Source organism: Diadema antillarum, unplaced genomic scaffold, assembly GCF_040938485.1.
Source record: "Diadema antillarum isolate AM-2024a unplaced genomic scaffold, OU_Dant_1.0 seq00000243_RagTag, whole genome shotgun sequence".
NCBI classification, from domain to species: domain Eukaryota; kingdom Metazoa; phylum Echinodermata; class Echinoidea; order Diadematoida; family Diadematidae; genus Diadema; species Diadema antillarum.
Window position 1 is genome coordinate 1,293,354 of NW_027271287.1, and position 20,314 is coordinate 1,313,667.

A 20,314-nucleotide genomic window follows, 5' to 3' on the forward strand; every position below is an offset into this window, starting at 1 on the left:
CTTATTAGCAATGATGAAATTCTCTGTGTTGATTTGACTGACCACTGAGGTCTCATTTTGTGGTTGTGTTGAATGTATGGATGTATTATCTGCTAGACTTATTTGGAATTGTTCCTTATGCAATCCACAGTGAACATGTGATATTGCCAGCAAGCAAATGTTGACATGTTTGATGTCAGTGCAAACTGTAGGTTTATTCAGAACTCCATGATCATTCCAAAAAGGGAGAGATGAATGAATATTTTTGTTGCAATCCATGTTAGACCATTGACACTGCTCTGAAAAACTACCAAAGTAGGTCATACTGGTAAATTACCACAATGGTGTATGTCTGTTGGTGTGTTTTTTTTTTTCTTTTTTTTTTTTCATTCTTGATATGTTGATATTCTTAAGCTATTGTAAACAATCACAATTCCTGTTATGGATGTATATAGTAGAAAATGCAATTACAATATTTGTTTATGATGGCTTTGTTTACTGAATTATTTAAAGGCAATCAAATAAAGATTTTGGAAAAACAACAAGTGTGTGTGGAGGGCGGGTGTGTTGTGATGCTGAGGGTACGTATGTGTGATATATAGGCTTACTAGCAGCTGTGATGCCTACTGTGAACTGTGTGACTTGATAGGATTCTGCCGCAACTCTGTGGTGAAGTTTTAAAGAGATAAGTTTTCATTGAGTCACACCAGGTAAACTCTGAGTCACCTTTACGTGCAGTCGGTAGAAATTGCTGGAAACTGCAGCAAAATTTAGGGAAGTGAAACATGGATACATGCAGGTTTTCCCAATCAGGGTTTTTTTTTTAACCCCTGCAATGGATGAAAACATGAATGACAGCAAACAAACACAATTGTGTAGACTTTTTTTTGTGTGTGTGACCTCCTCAGAGACAATGAGGCCTCACGGCGAACTCTGTGTGTGCAGTTGTGCATAGAATTTGTGGGGTAACATGGTGTTTTGAATTGCCAATCCTCTCCTGCATCTGGAAATAACCTCATATTCATTATATGCTATCAAATGTCACAGTGGCAGCAGTGACATAATGTTCATTGTACTTCTAAAGATTATGCCCTCTACAACTTCCTCAAGAGTCATTTCTAAACCTCACTTGGGGAATATATCTATGTGTATTATGTAATAGAAATGTTACTCCGTACAACACTCAAAAACATGTGATCTCAAGTGGCTATTTTTACCCATCAGCGCCCAGTCTGACAGCCTTGGACCTCCAAACAAGACTGGAAATAAAAACAATTTTGGAAGTAGTACTTGAACAAAGTACTGCATCAAACCAAGAGATTTACATTGCAAGGCAAACATCTTGCTGCACGGTATAAACAGGTGACTTGTTGAGAAATATTTACATTGTGGTGTTCAGGTCTGATGCTATTTGTAACAAGGGGGAAAAAAGAAATTGCCAGATTTATGACATCACTGCTCTATTTTAATATAGAAAAATACTTGTGACTGAGCGGATGAAAACAAACAAACAAACAAAAGATACTGTACTGCAGCATAATGAGAAGCCCAGTGCAAAAATATGATATACCCTGCTTGTCATGCTAACTGTCATAATAGTCCCTTCTCCCAGATTTAGTTGAAAGCGAAATGGAAAGGGACCGATCTCTTGTCTTTTACTATTAAATGGTATTTTTCTTGATTTCGAAATTGGAGCAATTATGCAACAGTGTCATTACTCCATGGGGGAGTGCATGGAATAGCTGTACATTTATGCAAAATATAGAAACTGGCCTGAAATACCTGTATTAAAAAACAAAACAAAACAAACATGTAATCAGACAGTTATGGCTGTTTGATAAGAGACAGTTGCTGAGAATATCATCCTTCTTTCTTCTTACTGAAGTTAATTTTGTAATGACCATTTAATATTTTGTTTGTAGTATATGATTTTTCTTCTAACCATTTTTAAGGGTTGAAATCTTTCATCAATACTAAATGAAAGGAAATAATACTTGTGTGTTTAGTGTTGTTGTTGTTTTTGTTTTGTTTGTTATTGTTTTTGTTTTTGTTTGTTTTTGTTTTTTGTTTGTTTGTTTGTTTGTTTGTTTGTTTGTTGTTGTTGTTGTTTTTTTTTTTTGGGGGGGGGAGTCCTCAAAAGGTGCAGAAATAAGCCAGATCACATGGTAGCAATGGTCTGCAAGAACCAGAAAATGGCAGTTTACATGTAAATGCTACTTGAATCGCTTTTATTGATTTGGTTGCAGAAAGATTTGTACCAAATGAATATGAATTTATTTCATTGAAAGGATAGTGTATTCTTTGAACTGTTGAGTTTGTGTTGGCAGTTGCTGTCAGTGGTATGTCCAAGAATCCAAGATACATAGGCCAATAAGCCTGATTTGGTCTGCCCACAAAATGAACTGGTACTGGGAGGGTATTCATGCTCACAATGAATGCACGCATACAATCATGATTTAGGCCAATTTAATGTAATTCAGTTCACTTAAACGTTCCCCTGTAAATAGTGTGGGTTACCCACTGTTAGTCGGCGACAACCCATAGCAACCTGCAGAACCATGTAAGGTGAAATTCTCATCCATTTGAAACTAAGACTACTTATCATTGAATCAATTGTCCAGTCTAAATCAAATGAAGTTTATTAGGGCTGTAGATACAGAATTCTCAGTTCTATTAAAAAAAAAAATCAGTTGTGAGATTCTCCAGGAAAAAAAAAAAACATGACAATGAAATATTGATAAACAATACTATAGGAATGGTTTAGAAATTAGTGTTTTCAGAGTTGGATGCTATCACATTGATATTATAAAGATGTATATATGATGTAAGTGGAATATAAAGATGTAGAATTGAAGATTTGATTGAATTGGGCTGTTCAATAATAAAATGTATGATTGAAGTTACATTTATCTTTCTATTCTTTGATGAATTTGCCCTCCAGACAATATGGAGGGGAAAGGGTGGGATATGCCATGCTCCTGATTAAATGCCATGCTTTTACACTGTATAAATGCATATTATGGTCTGATCAGAGTTTTGAGACACATGGAAGCATTTGAGAGAGAAATAGATACAGATTAGAAAACTGGTTAACATGCGGGCATGTTAGGACTGGAATGGGGATGTGCTTGTATCTGCAGACATCACAGTTGACCATGATCCAATTAGATGTTCCCGATGTGTAACAGTCGCGGGAATTACGCAATATAATTAGCGAATTGGCTTATGAATAAAATAGACATCATAACATGGGGATTCCCATTTCCTATTTTCACAAATTTCCTGATTTTTTAAATTTTAGGAAAATGGGGAGGGGGAACAAAGAAAGCTAAACCAAGAGAGATAATGCAAAATATGAAAGAGAGAGAACAGAAAGGGAGAGGGAGTAAGGAGCCTCCGTGAATGCTAACTATTTCATTAGAAAAACGGAGAGCAGTACTAGCATAGTCTTAACGACTGCTTGTAGTAAACAATCAAACAATGAGTTGAGTGCTCAACCCAGTAGGGATGACACATTTTTGTGCAATGAGGTGGGACCTTCTGCCTGCATGCTCCACCGCACACTCACCCTAAATAGACTGCCAACGAGCAAGACAGACTGACGGGCGCATTATGCACACACTCAGTACACACTCGTAGGTCTGCACGTAGGAAGACACAATCCCATTTTGTTATTCCCCCTCCGCCTACTCCTCCTCCTCCTCCTATGAACCGTGTATTTCCCCCCACAGGCTGAATAACTTAGGGCTCATAAACGCACTGGTGGAGGGCCCGCTGTACCCCCCACTGGAGTCGCTTTGATGAATTAGTGGGGATTTCCACATGTGATTGGGTTCCTTATTAACGACTGGTTGTCACTCTGGTGGGTCAGTTGCTTCTCTACTCTACGTACTTGTACTCGAGCCAGCTTCAAGATAACCAGCTCTGTATACGTCCGTTGTCTGCTCTGTCATTATGGTTTGTCACGTAGTTCCTGGATGATGCTTATCATTTTTCACTGAAACTCTACACCGGGTATCATCGAGAGTGGCGGGAAGCTTGGAGATCGTTCATAAAAAAACTAGTCTTAGTGTGGAACGATTGTGGCGTGCCCTCTGCATCAGTTGATCAGAATTGGTATCGTCAAGCAGCGTCATTATACTTTGAGGATAACACTCAAGATAGAGGTGAAAGTGGAATTCCACACGAGGTCACGTGAACGAACACTTTTTGCACAAAAGCGCGCATTTTCCCTCCCATTCCTCCCTCACCTCCCTGGGAAGATTACGTGACATCTGGGCAGAGTCTCAACGAGCTTGTGTGAGTATGGAGCAGAAGTGATGCATCAAGTCTTTTCACAGAGACACTCCACTTGGACAGATCTCACATGTGATGGCTGATAGCATTTACCTCGGTACTCTATCTGCTTTATAGAGCAATTACATGTACGATGCTCTATTTTGACAGTGACAGCGAAACTGTTCTTATGGTTTATAGTGGCCTGTGACTGTGTGTTTGAGGGGTCATATGTATACACCAGACCTTTTATTGAAATTGGTCTCTGTCATGCTGTGGTGCCTTTCTGAGGGGCAGCGTGACATCTAAATTCCTGTGTTTTATATCAACATTCCCCTTTTTTTTTAGGTTGTGGTGTCAAAAGTAGCTGCTAGCTACTTTTTTTCATGTGATGAGAAAGTGTGTATTAATGTCAGTTAATGTATTTATGGTCTGGACATTAATGTTGTTTATTAGCAACCTGCTACAATACAGGTACACTGTATCATCTTTTGTGCCATGATCACCTCTCACCCCCCCTCCCCCCCCCCCAAAAAAAAGAGAAGATATTTGGTGCCAGATAGAGTATTGTCTTTATCTTTTTGATTAGATTTGAGAATCCAAGTGCATGTATAACCAATTCTTAGATTATTTCCCACTAGTAGTTTCATGTTTTATATCATTTCATGACCTGTGCCAGTACCACTGTCCATAGTGACTGCCTGGTATGTGTCCACTTCTTCCCCCCCCCCCCTTCCATGGACTGAACTCCATTAGTCTGCACTAGGGGGGTTCACATGACAGTTTGGGAGAGAGATTTGAATCGCGATCTTGGATTGCGATCCAACCATAATTGTTTGCATCACTATATAAATCTCACTGAATTGTCATGTGAACTCCTGGCAGGCAGATAAATTGTGATTGATCACAATCCATATCTTACTGTTTGTGTGATTTTTCATGTAGGCCTAGTATGTAATCGTGATGATTGCTCCGGGCCGTTTCCCGTCGCATTGGTGATTTGAACATCAGTGGGTTAGTGAGATTTGAGGTCGTTGTGTGAAACCCTGCCAAAAAACATCAGTGTGTCAATCATGACTGTTTGGTAGAGTTTTTGCCTTGTTTGATTGGTGGTCTGAAAAGAGAGATGTGGATCATAATTTGGATCACGCTCAAAATCTCACTCCTCCCATCCTCGAAATGCACCTCATCTTTGTTGCAATCTCACTGAGCAAATATTCATACTGAAAGTGCATAAAACAATCAACTGCTGGAAACAACTACCGAGTATGTTCTGCATTGTTGGTATCTATTGAAATATTTTGCTACTTTTGTCCTTGCTACCTACTCCAAGTCCCCCAACTATTGAATGGCAGGTCTTGGACGAAATTGTGAATTGGCTCCATTCCATGGAAGATTTGTAATGAAAGTGAAAATTAAATAACAAGATTGGCTAAAAAATCAAAAGTTGTCAAATGCAACAACCACTGCTGGGATAGATTATGACATCTCTTCTATTGGACAGTATCATCAGAACATTTCTATGACATAATCCTGTAAAAGTGGAAACTTTGTGCAGTTTGTGTGAAATGTGTAAAAAGAAAAAAAAAAATTTCGGCTTGTTGACTACTGTGCTTAGTGTAATGTTTGGATTCCGCAAAATTCATCTGACCCGGCCAAGCACAAAGGATTACTTGTGCAAAAATTCACTGTTATCACATTAATTAACCAATTAAATGGAGTAAAATTGGTCTCATGAAAAACTTTGTTTTCAGCAAACACTAGTGTATTGTGGATACATTTCATGAATTCATCAAAGAAAGAACATGAAATAAACTGTGCAACAAAATATAGCCTGGGGGTATAAATGAAAAAAACCTGAACACTACTTTGTAGAAAGTACTTGAATGAAGGCTATCAAAGACAACAGAAGCTGTAGAATTAAATGTCAGACAATGCATTATACATGTACCGGTGGTCCACCAGCACGCCGAGTCCAACTTAGCTCTAACACTATCTGTACAGTTCTGTCCTCTCTTATTGGGACAGTTGCTCTATTAGGACATTGGCCCCACTCTCGATTTGTTTCACTTACAAAGCGTTGGCAGCAGTAATGCCTTTGTGAAGATAAAGATCCACTTTAGTTTCATACATACATAAGCTAGAAAGAATATATGAGCTCCTCGGAGAGTACCTGATTCCTTATTTCCTGCTTGCAAAATAATAACAAGCCTGTACATGTTCAGACCTGTATGATATTTCATCATGAGAGCATTTGAAAATAGCAAGGAATAAAAGTGCTCAGTATTCCTGGTTTGCTCTTGAACTGTTATTCTCTGTCCTTTCTGGTGTCTTTGGTTAACAAGGTCAAAGGATGTGTACATCAACTTCTGGCATAGAATTAAGGATTCCAAACAACTTTCAGGAAGATTTGGGCAGATGATATCTATAGGCAAAGCTGTTTTGATTATGGGGTTAGAAACACATATCTGTAATGCTGAAAAGAGTGCACTTGCAAACACGTTTGAGTGAGAAACATGTTTTTGTGGAGTTGATAAACACGAAATCTCTTTGAAATGTGTTAATAGCTCGGACCTGCCCATGGCCAACCACTGCCAAATCGCTACACATTTCCACTCCTTTGGTCAAAATGGATCTGGGCAGTGACAAGGCCTCCCAGTCAACTCACGACTGAGTTGATAAACGCAACAACTCGGGAAACGTGATCCAAAAGGCATTTTCAGCATTTTAGAATTCTTTGCCCGTCTCTAAATCATGTTGCTAGGGAGTGGCATGTGTTTGAGTTTATCCGTTTTGAAAATATCTCTGCTTATCCAGTCTTTTTCTGATAAATATCATGAATAATGTGTACAGTAAATTGCATTTACCTTCATAAGGTCACGTGCCACACCCAGTGCATGGCATGGCTTTCAGCTTGTTGCTTGTAAAATACAACTCATAACTTATTAGTGAAGGTGATATAATCCGTGTTTCAGAGGAAGGAAGGGCATATAATGACAAATTAGTCGTCATAGCAGCATAGTGTAAATGTATCATAACATGTGCATTGTGTGTTTAGAACGAGTTGTTATCACCGTTCTTTGTGTAGAAATAAGTCCATATTCTTCACTGATGATAAAAAAGCAACAGCAGATGATAATTTGCTATGTATGACCTTTCTACCTTCAATTTGATACAATCTTTGAAACAGATAAGGAAATAATATTGTAAACCATGAATCATAGTGTTTAGAAGTACTTTGCCTGTTGATTAATATGTCATGATCTTATGGAGTAATTCATAGTTGAGTTTTCTTTTTAATTTAAATGTAGGGTAATTTCTTGTTCACTGTGGTGTGAATTATGATTTGATTACTTGCAATGTCGTGAAAATAAAACGTAATGATGATGATGATGATGATGACGATGATGATGATGATGATAATAATGATGATTACTATGGTAATAGTTATGATATTGTTTGAGTGATGACTGTTTATCCTGCTTACTGTAAATAGATTCCTGCTCAGAAATATTCATGAGCTGTCAAGTGGGGAAGGGGCATTCCAACCAAAAATGGCATGCCAACTTTCTTCTTTCTTGTGACATTTTCTATCTTTGATAGCATGACACCATGGAATATTACTGAATGTCTGATTGATTTCTTTCTTTTTCTTTTTCTCATCCAGAGCCAATATATAATGGAAATTAAAGACTACCTATCACCTTGCCTACTACTCTTTACTGAACTGACGCAAGTTTACCAAGAATTGTAAGTATTGCTGATATTGTGCACTTCGTGAGATTTACTCATGTACAGTGTATATGTAATGTGAAAAATAACCAAATGTTTTAAAGGAAGAATTTAAATGTTTCTTCTTTTTTTTAAAACATGAAACAGGAAGTCTTTTTGAGGATGCTGATAATGACAGGGAAAGCAGGTAATTAGTGAAATGTGCCCATTTAATGTCATATTTGATGCAGGGAAAGGTTACAACCTTGCGATTATCAGGTAGTTAATTCACTATAATGATGTGCCTTTAGGCCTTCCAAATTACTCTTACGGTAATGTGGCCTAATTTCGTTTGTAGCGTACGCGGAAATGTGGGGAAAATGCTAATAATGATAATGTAGAGAGTAATTGCCTGCAGGTTTGTGATGAGAGATGCATAATGAGATGAATTTTCAGTGGGGCTGGGGGGGGGGGGGAGGACAACATGGTTGTCAAGATACATAGCTCTAAATCAGCAAAAGTAATTAGCACACGGAATGTATTTGTATGGCAACTCAAATTCACCGATTTGCTGGGACACTTTTTTTTCGTTACTCCATCGCTTTACAGTTCAATATTGATCTAGCTTAGGTAGCACTTACTTAATCTTTGATAAGACTGAAAGGAATAGAAGAATGATGTATACAAGTATCAAAAATAAGAATGAGTAAAATCATATGAAAGTATATGTGATAGCAATGTATTCTATGCTAATCCTCACATTGATTTACATAATTTCAAGCTATTTGACTGAACAAGTGAGGGCTTGCGTGAGATGTGATCCTCAATTCAGAAGAGGTCATTGCTAATGCGTGGGAAGGGGCACTTTGACGCCTTGCATGGCTTGCATTGGGAATTCAGCCATTTTTAGCACAGAGCTCATATCCATGATGATGTTGTTTTTTGAGACATTGGTACAAGTTGTGAGAACAAAACACATGAAATCATTGTAAATGACTGAAACGGAGTGAGACATCTTTATTGTGAGCTGCAATCAGCCCACAATAGGCACTTTGATAAAATGCCCCTCTGTTGATATCAATTTACATCAACTGAATAGTGTAGATACAATTTTTTTTTTCCTCTGGGCCCTGTTTTATGAAAAGATAAAATCGATTTTAAATTTTCTTAACACACAGACTGCCATAGACTTATCATAAAAATCAACTTTACAATCAATTTTAACTCTTCATAAAACAGGGCCCTGATCATTGATTGTTTCTCCCTTTTGACTTCAAGATTGCAGTATCCATGATTTTGCTGGAGCCATATAAAATTGGGATGTTTATAGATGCTAAAACTTTAAATGTTATGTACAGTTCATACACAGGAATACTGTGCAAAAGGTACACAATACTTGCCTCTCAATTTCATTTGATTTAAAAAAAAAAATGAAAATTAAGGGTTTGATATGTTAAAATCTCAAGTAAACTTTTTATTGCTGATACTGTTTTTGTCATGTCTATTAGTTAATTAGATGAATCATCATTTTCAGCTGGGCTGTTGAGTTCATGAGCCTATTTTTGTCCAGGATTCCTCCCCTACCCCCCTCCACCCCCAAACCCATAATTAGTCCTGTGCAGATGAGAGCCACCACTACCATTTAAGTCCTACATTCCCAAAGTGGAAATGTGACATCATAAAACAAAGCCTCAGTCTCAGAAAGACAGTCAGTCTGGCATCAAAAGGGTTAATAATCATCATCGAGTGTTTGCTGAGGCCAGTCTGCGATTAATTGGAGACCCCAAACAATGAAAATTCCTCTTGCTTGAGTCAGCCTAAACCTGTTTGTGAAATTTCAACGAGCTGCTGGGTTTACTTCAGGTTAATTAATCCGTATAGCAGCCAGGCAGTGAACTCGAGTGAACTTTTCCGGTTGGAAAATTTCACACTGGGGATTATTCAGGCGCATTGTATGATAATGCATCTGCATATTTGGTATATTGCTTGTATTTGAAATCAATATCTCAGGGCTATTGTATCAATTCATACTGGCCTAGAAGATGACAATAAAACAAGAAATGGAGGGGGAGCCTACTGTAGAAAATTCATAATTGGATATATGATACAGATGACAAAATAAAGAAGTGAAAACTGCCATGCAGCTTTTGTTACTCTGATTACTGGGAAAATGCATAGTCCCACACTAGTCAAATGACTTCAGCATATCATATCAATTATGAATACATAAGATTCAGTTAGCACTGAGAGAATGTGATTTATGTTAGTACCTCATTTATCATTGTCTCATATCAAATGGGCAAAGCAACTGATGCGACAAGATATTCTTGATGAAGTGTCTACTTGAAGAGACAGAGAGAGAGAGAGAGAGAGAGAGATAGGCCTAGAATATTATAGATAGACGGAGAGAGAGAGAACAACACTATGAAACACTTATCATATTTGGATCCTGTGTGAACCAATTTTCATTATTAGCCTCCAAACAAGATCTTAGTGCTACTAGTTGAAACACATGATTCTTTTGCTCGTGGATGAATTCTGTTGGCAGTGTTGTAGAAATACTCTAAGGGAGGACAGTGTGTTTTTCGTACTTTTTTTCCCGTAAACCGTAGAACGTCTGGTGAAGATATGAAAGACACACAGACATGTTTGTACTAAAATGCACTCACTACGCAAAGAACTCCGTCTTCCCCTCTCAGGCACGACAGATTTCTTGGAAATCATTAATCAAAGGCTACCAAGGTATGAATAATGCGGCAGCCAGAAATATGACGGTGAACCCCCAAGCGTGCTTAGGAGTTTGTAGATGAGTGCTGCCCATTGCTGTGGTCATTGACCTTTGACCGTCACAAGGCCGGAGGTTGTACACGGTAATATTACTCACAGCATTGAGGCCTGTGATGGTGTATGGGCAGTTTTTCTGCACTCACCCAGCCAAGAATAATGTTGATGACCGCTACCAAGAATTTGTGCTTAGTAGGACGTCATGATTTCCGCGTAGGAAGGTCACTTAATTTTAAATGAGATATGAACTTGATTCTGCCCACCTTTATCCATTGTTGAAGACTGTTTTATCTATACTAGCTTGTGCCATGAATTACGTCGTAGATTCTGTATCATGGTTGATTAGTCTTGAAGGTCAAAGATGGAAATGGTAAACAACTCTTGTTGCTGAGTTGAATGATCGGCTCTAGGGGAAGAGTTTACCCCAAAATCATGTGAAAAATAAAACATAGTGAATTTTGAATGTAACTTTAACTATGGAATATCAACCTTCTGCTCTTTGATGCAGTAAGTTATTTATAGCCCACCAGAAAATGATGTGGAAAAATAAAACGTAGTGAATTTTTAATGCAATATTGCTCTGTGCTGCAGTATAAAGTTGTTATATGATATCCATTTGGCAACCCCAAAACAGCTGTTTCAGTCTCTCCATTGCTCTGTTGTTTCTTGGCTGCATACTCGATGTGTGACTCATGGACCAGCTTACTGATGTATTCAAATTTTATGCATACCTTCATAATAAGGTTGTCCCAGACAGCAGGATAGCCTGCCTGTGTGTGACTTGCTGTACAGTGTAAGAACAGCTGCATGGAATTAGAGTATTGATTATTTGTTTTTGATACCTGTACAAACAGGTGACTTGAATACCTTGTGTGTAGATCCTTTGTGACAAATACACCTGTATCTCTGAAAGCTGATACAGTTGACCCCTATTGACCTAGGAGTATTGCAAACCTCATGGGTCAGAAATTGAGTCACCGATATTACATCGGCCCTTGTATTAACCACACTGTAAACTTATTGCAGCACATGTACACAAACTTTGTAACTGTACAAACACACTTATGACTGTGTAGCCCTACATGTCACGTATAACGGTGGCCTGACTGTATGGAAGACTTCTATCTTGTCACTTTTGATAACAACTTTTGTTCTTACACGCAAAATGTGGAAAGAGAAAGAAAAGGTGAAAAAACAAAAACTGTTTTTAATAAGTGACAAACTGAAGGTACTTGAATTGATGTGCACAAATGTGTGAAAACTACATACTTCATCAAGGCAGTATAATTAATCTGTGCTTGGATGTGCTGGATAGACTACATTAAATGTATTGTCCATCAGTACATTTTTAGAATTAACCCATGGTGGATCACACTTCCGCATGTACATATACCATTTTTTTTCCATTTTCGTAAAATCTGTTGCATTTTCCTCCATTAGTAAGATGAATTTTATGCAAAGTTTCTGGATTGCACAAATATATTATGCGTTGGAATCCATATGAAGATATCATCTCCTGATAGAGTAGAGTTCCTGTTTATCAACGTCTTCATTAAACCAAGAAGCTACTACACTGTAGTACATGTAGCTCCTTGATTGAACAGTAGTGACTGGATCAATGTTTGGCCCATGTTACTTTTTTTTTTCGAGAGTGAGCAAATGAATTCATATGGATCTCCATTACTCTGTCAAGGTTTCATATCAAATCACAGGCATACTTCTCTGTTGTACTGGTATCGCTGTAGACAAGGGCCATTATTTATTGGATAGGCCTACATAGCCAAGGTTTTGTTTGTTTGTTTATTTTTTCTACCAAAAGGACAAGTAGATGACATTGCCCATGACTTAAATGTTTTACAGATTCTTGAAGAGCTCATGACATACCTTTCTTTTATACGCTCAAAGTAAATCATGGACACTATCACTTTACATTCATCTTCACAGACTCTGGGAGCCTGTAGAATCATTGAAATTCAAGATGTAGGTTCCTACCTCTCTTCAAGGTCCTTAATTCTCACTTTTTTGCAATATGTAGTAGACCTTGCTGATTCATACCATGCCGTCTACATGCCCTGCACTGTCAACTATTCATCTATGGAGCCTGATTCTGTGCAATTTTTTCTAGCATTGAGAGTCAAGACATGAGAGTGCAATGACCTTTTTTGAGATCTTTGAAGGATAAAGTACACTCTTCGATTCTACCTGTAGGAAGAAATGAATGATGCTTTCACTCACTGTGGAGGAGAAGAGAAAATAAGTAAAATGACCATAGATTGTTTGCGTCAGTCTTTACACTGGCTCAAAGGGATTGACGCACGCAGCATGCTTTTTTTTTTCTTCTTCTTCTTTTTTTTTTTTTTTTTTTTTACCTTCGTATAATTTTGTAAATAGCCTTCTAAGAGGTCTTTCATCTCAAAGTCATCCATCGTGTCAAAATAGGTCTGGCCAGGACAACATGGACATGCCAGTGAATACGTTATGTGTGACTAATGAGCACTTTCATGGGCAAGGTACTTGAGCTGAATTATTGGGATCACGTGCATTAAAGTCGATCACAATAACCTACTTCTTGTTTCACCAGCAGTTATTGTCAGACCAGTCAGTACATGTTTAGTATGAAAGTCTACTGTCTCGCTACACAAAAGCCCTCATGATGATAGACTTCTTTCTTCTAGACCCAGTTTTACCATTTCTTATCAAGTATTCCACAGCCAGAATAAAGATCTTGACAGTTTTTACTTGATGGATAGCTACAATTGTACATGAGTCTTTCACAAGACTAACCAAAACCATTCTCTCATTCATTTATTTATTCTTTTTTTTTTTTTGGGGGGGGGGTGGGGTAGGGTGGGGTGAGTGAATCAGCATTTCTATGACATCTTGTCTTTGCAGCATGTCAACATCTGTCTGTTTGCCGGTATGTGTTAATAGACTAAATGAGGAGGTCAGTATGCAAAGGAGACTATCCGAGTCATTCCAGCTGCTTTCACACTGCGACATTAGTGTGATGTCGTAGCTTCCTCAATGACGATTGCACACTACTGTCATTGTTCGCAAGGCATACCACTGTCAACAAAACAAGAAAGTCTGAGACTGACAGCCATGTGTTGATCTGGCGAAACTCTGACCATCACAATCAAATGCTTAGTCACTCACTGGTGGTGGACGTGTTTGCGTGACAACTTTTCATGTTTGTTTGGGTTTTTCTTTTTTCATTTGATATTCACACTATTTGAAGGGCTTGATGGTTTTACTTTCTCTGTTTGCCAGCAAATATCAAAGACATAATAGCAATATTTAACTGTAGGCCTATTACCTGCCAGGGCTTGTTTAATGTGTGTCTTTGGCAATTTAATAAAATAAAGGTACATACAGATGTACCTGCTTCAACCAAAGACCCGCTTTATGAATGCCTGTTTGACGAATGAGAAATAAATAGGCCCTATTTACATGTTTTCCTTTATCAATGAGTGCTCAGCATGCATACAGCATGTCTGCGGGTAAATATTCCTTTTGTGTTCAATGATTCATGTCAATTGTTGTCAGTTTTAGGGCCACCAATTGTGACAAGGATTTTTGATTTATGACAGTAGAGTCATTCAAGTGATAGCATTCTACACAATGAGTGGTTTCCTGCAGCATTATGGAATTGATTGATACGAGTCACCAAAGTGGGAAAGTGCACATTACCACCACATTGTTCGTGATATATTATCAGTGGTGGTGTGATTACCAGTCAAAAATAAATCCAGAGCATGTTCCAGTATAACGTGTCATGCAAAATTTCACTATTAGTTTGCATTGAGTTTTTGTAGAAGCTGATTAACATTTTGGTACCAGAGAGAAATCAATTGTATGGTCAAGGTTGTGGAATATAAACTTAGTTCTCAAGTAGGACTATTTGATCCTGTGGTATGTGGCATCTCGTCACAAGGCAGGCGTAGACCATGACTAGAATATTCATAACCACGTAGGATGCCTCAAACCCTATCACCTGCTTGCTGGGGCCACTGAAAATTACCGTCGGTCAAATAGATTGAACGGACACCTGCCTATTTTAGTATGTGGCCTTTGTTTAAATGCCTTATTTGGGGAAGCCAAAGAAATATATCGTATCCTAGTTCGTGATGCTCTCTCTTTGTGTACGGATGTCGAGAATAACATGTGATGCAGTTGGACACCTCGTCAAGCTAACATTTCAGTGTACGTGCAATCCATGTTCCATGTTCTGCCCAGAAAATGCCGGCTACGTGTTCCCGGCCTTCCGTCCCCCCCTAATTGACTGCTTTCCTGTTACATAACTCCAAGGTCCAGACATTCTGATGAGACGGTGGAGCGCTCAGCACACAATGGCACCTTTGCTGCCTCTGTATTGATTCTAATCCTCCAGTCCATATGAGGCAGAGAGAAAATGTTCTTGAGATTCATCCTTGAATCCTTGCAATGTAATCAATGGACAGTAATTCTCCCACTGTGTGCGTGACAATCCGCCTTCATGGGCTGACAAAGTATAAATTGGGGCCCCGGTTCGCGTATTGCACATAGTTTGTGGGAGGACGGAAAAGAGAGAGGAGCCTCTTGCGAAATTGGAACAACGGAAGTCACATGGTTTTTCATTTCTGTATTATTTGTACATTCACCATGGGAATATTAAGCTGTGAATGTGAAGACCATTTGTAATATCTCTGCTTGCCAGACTCGTGTCATTGCACCAAAGTGGATCAAAGCTTGATCTACATGGCTGGAGAAATGCTGAAGGATCTTCTCTGCTGAAAGGAACCTCTCTCTCTATTGAAGAGATTGTGCGAGTTGTGTGGTGGAAGTTTACCCCCAGCATTAACAAGCCAATGCGTCAATTTGACATTCCATCATTGGATATGATTTGTTGAGCTGATGGGCGCAAGAGAATGTCATCTTTAGTTATGCCGTGTTGGATCATGTGCCAGTGTTGACCAAAGTTTTTAACTGTCTGCATTTCATTTGAAAGATTTCCATGTCAAGTTGATCACTAGATACAGTTAATGTTTCTCTGTGTCCTCACACAAAGGGGAAGTAGATCTTTTTAAAAGTAGTCAAAAGTTGTGCAACATTCCACAGTGGGATTCATCCCCAATTTGCCATTCCTGAGGAGAAATATGAGGGAAACGGGCATTATGACGAACTTGATGTACGTGTACACCACGACTCTGCCGTCTTTGGGCTGCTCGCTCAGCGCCAAAGAGTTGCTGGATGCGACGGCAACCTCGGGATCGTATCTGGGTTTGACTCCGTCAGACCTGCTGCAGTTTCAGCTGCTGGTGCCACGCTCAGAGCCTGAAGGTACCAATGCTTATTGTTTCTTTTGCTTTGTTCTAAATTTGAGGCATGATGTTGAGATTTGACAGACACTTGATGTGTTGATTGATACTTCAGGGTGTTCTGGTCTATTGCAAAGATGAAAACCAGTGCACATTGAATGACCAGTGTTCATTTAGATGAGTTCTCATTCACGAGTAACTCAAGAGTCAGAAATAAAGTGGTAGCTACTCTTACAGCGTTTTCACATCAGCGGATGTTTGGAAATGACGCTCTAATTTCAGAATCTCCGGCTTGGATATTCATGACCCAATGACGAAATTGTGCAATATTTGTATTCGGAATTCAAATTGCCATGCTAATTTTGAAAACTAAGCTCGAGAAAACTTATTGACTCAAACTCGGAAAATTTCCTAATTAGCAGGATGATTTGCAAACTAATGTGTGCTATTTGATATTGTGAATTCACCTCAAGAAATTAACGTATTGCTAGCCATCATGCATATCATGTGTGACCTGATCTACAGTATCAAAGCCACTTGCAAACAAAATGGCGATTGCACAGGTAATTTTTTGAGCGTGCGGGATTTACTGACTCTGTTTGGGCATGCTGTCCTAGTGAATTAGCTCCAAAAAAATTCAGGCTAATTCTCTTCAGGCTGATGTGAATAGGAAATGAAGTAGTGCACTAATTTTCAATCAAAAAAAAAAAATCTTGAGCTTGAATTTTCATCGGGCTGATGTGAAAATGGCTGTATAGAGGACAACATATGAGTTTGAAGTTTGGATAATCCTTCATTGTGCACCAGGACAATCAAACATGAACTCCAAGGCAGACAAATTGATTGCTAATAGATGCGGTATTCTGGGTGCCAGCCCTAAGGCAAAAAAGTGGCAATCTTGTTGTTAAATTGAAAAAAAAAACATGATAAATTGGTTATAATTTGTCAAGTTTGCTGTCACAGTAGTGAATTGACTCCCCATCCTTCCAAAATGTCAGTGTTTACTCAGACATCAGTACATGTTCACACAGAACTGCAGGTATCAAAGCAGCCATTTCAAGTTAATTTACCACAGGTGATTTTTAAGATTGTGAAATATCTTTTTGTTTTTGTAGATGATGTGATTTTTTTGTGTGTGTGTATCGTGTTACAATGTTTTTCAATGTACGAAGGCCCCCCTCTGAAAAATGTTCCGTTGCTAGTACAAATAGGTTCAGTTTTGTGAGAAAATCTAATTTTGTGAGCAGTTGAATCATAGAAATATCTGTTGATAACTTACTTGCCTAGATGCTGTTCAGATGTCATCTTTTATATTTGTGAAAGGGAAGAATAGCCTATGAAGTCATATTTATTTCCCATTTTTTCACTTTTGAGAGCCACTTTCAAGCACTATCATTTTTTTTTTCTTTGGCATAGCGTTGCACATGTTTTGATGCAAAATCACTAGACAGAGGGATTTCAGACTACGGAATACCTCAATTTTACTTGGGTCTGTGTATATGGTCGCTGTGTGCAGACACTGTGTATGGGCAGGGAGGTGATTTCGTCTCACTTCCCTGATATGGATCTCCTCCACTACTACTAGCTAACTACAAATCATGCTCCATATCACAGCTGTGCCACAAAACCCCAAGGCCTGTTAATTAAACATGCAAATCCTGATTACCCTTACGTACAAGAGGACATGCATACATGTAGATGCACACACCATAGTAAAAGTTAATAGAAAGTCAAGCAATTAACCTTCTCCAGAACTGCCGTCTTAAAATGCCAACGACATTTATGCACAAAGAGGTTACCAGCGGACACAAAACGGTTGCCGGCAGTATACGAAAGCTGTAGAGCTCCGCCTCCTGCATCGTGTTCTTGAGGCCAAACTGTTCAGGTTGCAGAAAGACGCTCCAAGAAGTCATCAGAAATTACTTCCAAACCGAGATTGGCTACAACGCTTGGTGTGAGAAACTTGAAATAAAGCATCATGATTGAAAAATGTGATTTTGAAGGTTGCCTTTGTATATGTATGAGAATAACTCAGTGAGCATGAAGTATGTTTCATGATATTTTACAAACAAGTTCTTCTGTAAGTCTGAAACTCCTTGTGATTACTGACAGGTCGCATACTCTCTTAGTGCCGTAATATGTTTACAAGTTCACTTTACATCCATTCCTTATCTGGACCTTCTCTGATTGCAGTATCGCAGTATGTATGAAATTGCAGGTGAGGTCTAGGAAGTAATACTTCCTGGAGTGTTTTCTTTTGGAAGTCGTTGCCAATAGCCAAAGTGCCATGCTGGCTCTACAGTGTACATGTATGTTCTTATCTTTGATTGAATCGAGTGGCATTATTTTTAGCTTTTTCAGCATGAGAGATGTCAATAATCCTTTGTTGACTTCATCCAGAGAGAAACTTGAGCCAGCACATTTAATGGTATCAATTTCAGATCTTCATTCACAAACAATCCCCTCCCTTTACAGCAGTTTAGGCGGTACCCGCACATATCAGAGGAAATAACATGTCACTTCCTATATTTGTATTTTGACAGCCATTGTTTCTGTTTATGCCTATGGTATCATTATCGGATATAAGGGTGTTATGTTTGCTCTGTTTTTACTCAAGAGAAAAGAGAAGAAGATTCCGGAAACCTGATTTATTCTACTCCTGTTCCGACCTTGAATTTTCAACCTTGCCGCCCACGCATTGCAGTGCGTTCTTGGCATGCGTGATGTTGCTCCTAAGAAATTGGATCCAATTTTTTGTAAACACTGCTCATCCAAGATGCTTCTTGGTTTCTTTTCACCTGAGATGAAAAACAAAAATGATGTGACTAATTCACATTCACAATGTATGGCTGGCTGCTACATGTGGGACACATCAGTTAAAGACCATATTACACTCATCTTTTACCTAGTGCAATATGATCCAAAGTCAGGAAAGTACATCTTATTTCGATGTCCTGCGGACTCTGGGCTCTGGCATTATTTCTAGAGAAGGTACATGTAAGATGTGAAGCACACAAGACACATGCAGACTGTGGATCATTTGCTAGGTGTAATTTGAGATGACAATATATTGCAAGTGATGTCTGTTGCTTTTGAAGTAAAATCAAAACTCCCCCCACCCCCATCTGTTACTCTTGAATAATATACAATTGTATGACTTGTCTTGTATCTTTGTATCTATACTCTTCCTTGTACTACTGAAGCAATCTGCATGCATACAAGCATCTCAATATTTTCTGCTCACACAAGTCTGCCCTGTCGTAATGTTGGCAATGATGTTTTGCTTGTACATGTTCAATGATGTACATGTGACTAGATTGACAAAGCCATTGCTCAATTTGTTGACCATGAGCAGCTGAGTGAGTGACCTATTTTGCAATCGTGGGCAGCTTACACACTACTACAGTTTTAACGACCATAGGAAGTATGTTGGCTCTTTATAGGCATTTGATACGTGACTATGCCTGGTCTTTATTTCAGTACTTACCTGTTTATAATAATATCACACAGTTGAACAAACTTGCGGGTATGTGTACAAGTTTATGACTTGTTCCGAGTCACACATGCTACATGGCCCAGATTTCATGTTTCATGTGGGATATCTTATTTTGTATTTCACAAAGGTTTTGCTTGGCCATGTTTTGAGAAACCAAGCAAGTCCATAGCAAAATTTATGACTTTTTGCTATAATCTGTTAAAGGTAAATGAGTGAAATCCCATTCCCATGTAATGATGGAATTTATAATTAATTACACACATGTAATTAGTCGAACTTCTATCATGATTATGTAATGCCATTATGGTTAATACCATTATGATTTTACCATTACATACATGTAATTATAATCTTTCTTTTTTTAATCTCGCAATGTAGGCTATATTTTCCGTTGCCACTTTCGCTGGTTATTTCATGAACAACAATTTATCATTCTTGAAAAGGTCAGGTTTTTCACGGCACTTTAACACAGTCAGAGCAAATTGTCTGCCAGTGATAATCCAGTGTCAACAAAAGTAGCAGTTTTTGCAAGTAAATGCATTGTGAACAGATGAAGTGGTCACAGCCAAGTGAAAGTATTTAAAAGTTTTAAGAATAAGATTGTATTTTCTGTTTTTACTTGTTTTCCTCTGTTCTACAAATCGATATGGAGGATATTTCTCACAGTGTTGTGCAGTATATGTGGCTCATGCCTGTCACTTTTAACAACTGTTCGCACCCTTCCAAACGTATCTGACAGAACTATATAATCGCATTGGAAGTTGTAGAGCTG

General features: G+C 38.5%; 1 protein-coding gene across 4 annotated transcripts in view; it reads left to right on the top strand.

Moving 5' to 3' along the window:
- The window catches only part of LOC139729480 (uncharacterized), a 68,681-nt gene that overhangs the window by 24,951 nt on the left and 23,416 nt on the right, over positions 1-20,314 (top strand). For 2 of the 4 annotated variants that reach the window (XM_071640401.1, XM_071640404.1), the window contains exon 2: positions 7,922-8,004. Coding sequence is in view for 1 of the 4 variants with exons in the window: in XM_071640405.1 (XP_071496506.1) it covers positions 15,885-16,068 (184 nt within the window). In the remaining 3 variants the exon portion in view is untranslated. Of the gene's footprint in view, positions 1-4,172; positions 4,279-7,921; positions 8,005-14,789; positions 16,069-20,314 lie in introns of those variants that run through there. The other 2 variants (XM_071640402.1, XM_071640405.1) reach the window with 2 other exon arrangements.